Genomic DNA, 6,639 nt, shown 5'->3' with positions numbered 1-6,639 from the left:
GCTACTTTTGCATTACAATGGCCATGGTGAGACTGGCAGACAGGATTAACTGAGAATTCGCAAGGGTGTGTGTGGATGTGGGTGTGGGTGTGGGTGTGGGGCTGCCAGGAGGGGCGGGTCTAAATTTGGTTGAGCCTTCCTTATAAATCTAGAGCCTACAAAATTCTCACCTTTTGCTAGATAGAGTTGGTTGGATCCTGTTACTGCAAAGGTGACTCTGTTCCGTCTTTTTGATACTTCCACATCTGGAGACCTTCGTTATTTCTCTAAGCTCTTCTACCTAGATACTTAAACCTGGGCATTTCTTTACAACCTAGCTGGTTGGTTTTTTTCTCTCTCCTTCAACTCAGCAACATGAGTGTGGATCTGGCTTCTCCCCAAAGCCCGCCTTGCCCCAAAGCATCCAATTCCAGGGAACCTTCACCAGTGCCTGAGATTTCTGGGCCTGAAGAACATTATGCATCCTTGCAAATGTCACCTGCTGAGACACCCCACACGGAGACTGGTAAGAAAAAATTGAATTCTTGTAAGCCTGAGTTCCTTAAAAGAGAAGGGAAGTGGGGTATGGGCCATCCTTTTCCTTCTTGAGCAATTATAGCCCATTAGTAGAACCTGGTGTGATCTATTAATCCTTGCAACACCTCTCTTTCAATTGTAACTTGGCGCGTGTCCTTTCACCTATGTCCTAGGTGTCAGTTGTTGTCTGAAACTAGGGACACGCGACTCAGCAGATCAAATGCATACCGCATACAGAGGGTGCCAAAAAAATGTATGCACATTTTAAGAAAGGAGAAAACTATTAAAATTGTAATACTCAATGTACACCGATAACAAAAGATGAGTACAAGTCACGTTTGATTTCTGCAATTACAAGAGGTGCTCAAAGTGGTTACCATCAGCGTCCAGACGCTTCTGATTACGGGGAACTACTGCTTGAGCAACGCTGACCAAAGTGTCCACTTGTGTACATTTTTTTGGCACCCCCAGTATTTGAGACCTTAACATGTGTAGGCACTGTGGAAACACAAATGTGTTGTGATAAATAAGCTGATGCATAAATTTTGACATCGTGCCGGGCACACAGTAACAATAAATATTGCTAAGCCAGAAGTCATAACATCACAACTTGGGGTGAGGGCAAGGGTTTGAGTGGTGAGCATCACCTTTCTGGTTCGTGTCTTCCGGGAGTGCCAGAAATGGCGTGGCTAATTACATGAATCTTACCTTGTTGAAATGTTTTACCTCTACAACAGTAGTAGTTGGCTTTTCTCCCACCCTTTGGGTGTGAGTGGTATTGGATAGCTCTGTGAGCACATGCTATGTTTCAATCTCCTAAATCAACACTTTGGCTTCTAAATGATAACTGGGGGTGTGGGGGGTGCTCGGGATACTGTGAAGCTGGTACTACTTTTTTTGGGAATCAATTTGGCGGTAGTTGTTAAAAATAAAAAGGTAAATCAACTTTTTCCTTAAGAGTGCCATTTTTAACCTACTAAAAAAATGGTAGCTTGAAAACTATTCACATTTTTGCAATAAAACTAAGTTGTGGAGAAGGAATAAGTAAACAAAATAACTGCTACATTTGAGTGTTAGATTTTAATGTTACCCTGTTTTCCTAAACTTTGTGTTAATGTCCTTTGATAATCTCAAACATTGAAAATACAGCACTGGATTGTGAGAAATATCTTGGGAATGAGCAAGTGAGCATGTCCACCTTAGCAAGTCAGTGCAAGTTTGTATAGATACTTTTTAGAACACACCCTACTTAAATGCCATTAGTTGAGGACTTTCCTCCTTAGATCTACTTGCAAGAAGCACGATGCTGTGAATTTTTGCCTTTTAAAGCCTGTGCATTCATACCATGACTAGGGTAGACTTGGAGTTAAGCACTGGGAATTCCTCAGTGCAAATAAGAATTGAAGTGCCTACTAAATCTAAGTAACACAGGAAATTAATTTTCATTTACCAAGTCAATATATGCCAGGTCCTGTGCTAGACAATTTTTATCTGTGACCTCATTTTAATCAATGAAGAAACTCAGTGAGCGAGGAATACTTTTGGAGAAGGTCGCAGAGTTAATCAAGGGAAAGTCTGGGTTGAAATAGAAGCCTATCAAAATTCACATGACCTGTTTGTTAGTCCTCATATTTAGAACTCGGCAGTAAACTGTTGATTTTATAGACTTCCAAGAACCTGAATATTAGTTAAAAAAATTAGGTTATGATCACGATTACAAAAGGAAAGTTACAGAGGGAAACGGTAGGTGGGAGTCAAGTAATACGTTTTGACCTTTATAAACAGCCGCAGCGTATGTAGTCAACGAGGTTTGAGTCCCAATCCATTCCCCAACAAATTAGCCTCGTCCATTATATGTGAAATGGTGACACTGGTACACATACCGGATTGTACAAAGATTGACAAAGTATTCAGGGTGACTTAAGAATTGTTACTACCTTGCTCTGATGTTGTGAGGATTTGAAAAATGCTTGAAAACAATAAATTTGCAAATTTAATAACTGCAAAGTTTTAGAGACAAGTATCATTTTATTCCCAGCAGTCTCTCCTCTTCCTTCCTCCATGGATCTGCTTATGCAGAACAGCCCTGATTCTTCCACCAGTCCCAGCGTAACACTACCTACTTCTGTAGAAAAAACCGTGAAGGAGGAAAGGAAGGTCCAGGTCAAGAAACAGAAGATCAGAACCGTCTTCTCACAGGCCCAACTCGGTATACTCAATGAGAGATTTCAGAGACAGAAATATCTCAGCCTCCAGCAGATGCAAGAACTTTCCAAAATTCTGAACCTTAGCTACAAACAGGTAGAGTTGTTTTGTTGTCTTTGCAATAAGAAATAAAAATAAAACTAATTTGCAGATTAGCACTGCTCTCTTTCTATGCAGTCTCCTACAAAGAATTTATTTTCAATATGAAAACCAAATGTTTTTGTAACGTGTTTCATAACCATCTTTCTTTCATTAAGTCTATTGTGTGAATGTGTCATAATTTATTTAACATTTTCTCCTATTGCACAAACCAAAATTGTGAAAATATTTCCAATTTCACCTTAATCAAAGAATATATATATATATACATATATATGTGTGTGTGTGTGTGTATGTATACACACACACACACACACACACACTCCTGTCTTCAGGTTAAGACAGTCCCTGAACCAACACTAGTTCTCATTAAAATAAAAATTGTACCTTTGGTTTTTATGTGTGCGTTTGGTTGTTAATGAGGTTAATCATTTTTCATACATTTATTGGCATTTTTTTCAGTGAAACATTTTATGGTTTTCTATTACTGGTGCCATACTTAGAAAGTCCTCTATTCCGTAATTTTATAATATGTACTGTTCTGGTCTTCCAGTGTTCTCATTTTCTAACTTAAGCTTATAAACCATGTGGAAATTTTATTGTGTGTCACACTATAACTTGATATTTTCTAAACAGTTGTCCTAGTGGTGTATTTCTTAATTCTTGAGTTAAAATACCACCAGTATTATGAAAATGTAATGTGCTTATATAGGGGAGGCTTTTTTGCAAACAGATTAATTACCTTTAACTGACTAATGGCATGGGTAAACCAAAGAGAGATGAGCAGATATTTAAATGTGCACTTCCTTGTCAGTAGATTTGCAGTGTGTTGTCTCTAACTAGTTAGGTTTATTAAAAATCAGCCAACTGACTTGAGAGGCTTGAATATTCATTCATAGTATATTGGTTCAAGATTTTAAAAAGGGCTCTAGAAATTCAAATTTTGCTCCTGAGCTTTAGATAGTTGTAGTTATTAGGGGGAAAATGTTAATAATATTTGCTCCCTAGCATATCTATATTTCTAGAATTTTGTGTTTTCTTGTCATCTGTTTCCTGCAGATTAAGACCTGGTTTCAGAACCAGAGGATGAAATGTAAGAGGTGGCAGAAATACAACTGGCCAGAGAACAGCGACTGTATGACTCGGGTAACAGGAAACTTATTTTTCTACTCTTTCCTTTCAAGTGGCTTTTTAGTTTTGTCCATTGCTGAAGCATACAAACCCAGGCACAGACAATTCTGATTTCCTTGTACCCTGTCAGTTAGTTGACCCACTATTCTTTTTCAGAAGAGCTCAGCAACTGCAGAGTACCCAGGCCTGTCTTCCTGTCACCAGGGATGCCTGGTGAACACTTCTGGAAACTTTTCAGTGTGGAGCAACCAGACCTGCAATAACCCAACTTGGAACAACCAATCTTGGAGCTACCATTCCTGGAACAGTCAGACCTGGTGCCCCCCAGCCTGGAATAACCAGTCTTGGAACAACCAGGCCTGGAACAATCAGTTCTACGGCTGTGGGGAGGAAGCCCTGCTGCCCCAGATCCAGTTCCAGCAAAATCGACCTGTCAGTGATTTGGAGGCCGCTTTGGAAACTGCTGGGGAAAGCTATGAGGTGATGCAGCAAAACCCTAGGTATTATAGTACCCAGCAAATCATGGATTTGTTCCCAAATTACTCCATGAACATACAGCCTGACGCTATGTGACGATGGGTATATTATGCAATCAATCTGGGCAATGACTGTATCACTTCTAGGATTTTTCTATGTATCTCTGCCTTGGTATCCTGCTTCTTTCTTATTATGCTTATTGCGTCAATTTGGGGGGTGGGAATGGGGTATAACTGGAGTCTAACCAACGAGGTTTCTGTAGCCTTGCTGCTGCAGACAAAATGATAAAAGGTGTCTCTGGCTATAGATAACTAGATAGAATAATATTTTGGATATCTTTAGGACCTAGAATCTTATTTCGAGAATAGAAAGTAAAAGTACGAAGATGTGTGATGAAGGATTATTCATTTTTCTGGGGTTGGGAACCTTGTTAAAAAATCTTCAACTCAGGTGAGAGGTTAATGAGCTATAATGTGCTTCATTGATTTCCTCGGCCCCTTTTGCTGTTTTACTACAACCTCTAATTTGTTTATTACTTAAGTATTTGTAAAAGATGTTTTTGTACTTTACTGTATTATGACAATAGTACCAATTTGGCTGGTTGGTTTATAAGTTTAAGTACAAATAAATAAAACATCTATTTTACCTTTAGTTGTCTCTACTCTGATTTCACCCAGTGGCCCAAGGAGTAAAAATTTGCTAAACATGGGTCTATTTGCATTTTTGATGTGGGGGGATATTGTAACTGAAACCTTCTCTAGTCATTGGGAAGACTACTTACTATCTTAGAAATGAGTAAAGGAAAAGTAACCAGGGATACAAACCCATGTGACTGATTGACTAAACCTGAACAAACATTTTCTCCTTGTGTGTGTAATATTAAAACAGAATTTGTAGTTATTTGCAGTTGAAGAAGAGTGCCCCATCTGGAAGATTTGGACTAGGGAAAGTGATAAGCAGAGCTCCTAGGTTTCTAAAGGGGCTGAACAAAGGGCATCTGGGAAAGAGGCAAATAATGGATTCTCACCCTATAAGTCCTGAAAGGTTCTGTGACTGCTCTTCAGTACAGTTATACCCTGATAGAAGGAACTATGTTGAAATAAATTCTTTTTAAACACTAATAAAATGCCAGCTTTTATTTTTATGATACTTAAATTTGTAGACAGTACAATTTAATGTGTCATTTTAATGTATGAATCTACAAATGTGTTAATGTTAACATTTTAAAAAATTGGACTAGAGACCAATATATTAAGTAAATTCTAGGGCTAGTTTGAAGTAGATTTACCCCCACCCCCCCACCCCCCAGGTAAACTTATCAGCTTAGAAGGATGTAAGCAACCCTCTATAAACAATACTAACCCTTTTTCTACTGTCCTTTTCCCATCCTGGCTTGCCTCAAATTGATCTGATTAGGAGCACTTTTCATTCACTACTCTGCCTTCTTGTTCAATGGAAACACTCTGGCTTTCTGAAGCAGCAGAGATGCAGAGAATAACCAGAGCAGTTTTCTTGGTCATTTTCCTTATGGTTCCTCTAATTTTCCAATGTTGCTCTATAATCTTATCTAATACAATTATCTAGACATTTGACAAAAGAGGAAGGAAGTCAGGGATAATTTCTGCCAAGACCTAAGGATAACACATTATTTTTTTTCAACTGTCAAGATATTTGAGTTTTGTGCCAAGCACTATATTTATTATGGACCAAGTAGATAATGGAAACAGAAAGCATTCACTGAACAATGAAAATAGTACACGAAATGCCATTCTGTAAGTCACCACCTTTTAGCAGATTTGAGTGTGACTTAAAAAACCGATCTCACTGTTCCTGTCACCTGCCTTTTTCACTTATATTTTATTTTTTTAGCTGAGCCATCCTACCACCTGTTGGCAGCTCAGCAGCAGCTCAGCGGCAGCTCAGCGGCAGCTCAGCGGCAGCTCAGCGGCAGCTCAGCTTGGGCCGGGCATCAAACCGCTGTTGCTCAGAGCTTGCACTCTTGAGTGAGCTCTTAACCAACTGAGCCACTCGGCCGGCCCTTGATTTATCTTTTTAAAAGATTGGACATTTTGATTGCAAAACTAGAAGAAACTTGTTATTAAAAACAAATTTAAGCAATAGAGAAGAGAAATACATAATGAAGTGAATCTAGTAATCTCTTCAGTGATAAACACTACTCCTACAGATATTTTAGTATATATAATATGGGTG

At 38.8% G+C, this 6,639-nt stretch overlaps 1 protein-coding gene across 1 annotated transcript; it reads left to right on the top strand.

Annotated features, from left to right (window-relative positions):
* The first annotated feature begins 354 nt into the window (after nucleotides 1-354).
* On the top strand, nucleotides 355-4,524 carry NANOG (Nanog homeobox). Its single transcript, XM_019626158.1, has 4 exons — nucleotides 355-505; nucleotides 2,558-2,817; nucleotides 3,880-3,966; nucleotides 4,108-4,524. The coding sequence occupies exons 1-4, from the start codon at nucleotides 355-357 to the stop codon at nucleotides 4,522-4,524; spliced, it is 915 nt and encodes a 304-aa protein (XP_019481703.1).
* Nucleotides 4,525-6,639: the final 2,115 nt, after the last annotated feature.

This window comes from Hipposideros armiger, unplaced genomic scaffold (assembly GCF_001890085.2).
Source record: "Hipposideros armiger isolate ML-2016 unplaced genomic scaffold, ASM189008v1 scaffold_662, whole genome shotgun sequence".
Taxonomy (NCBI): Eukaryota; Metazoa; Chordata; class Mammalia; order Chiroptera; family Hipposideridae; genus Hipposideros; species Hipposideros armiger.
Note: the sequence above shows the minus strand (reverse complement) of the source record. Positions and strands in the feature narration are given on the sequence as shown.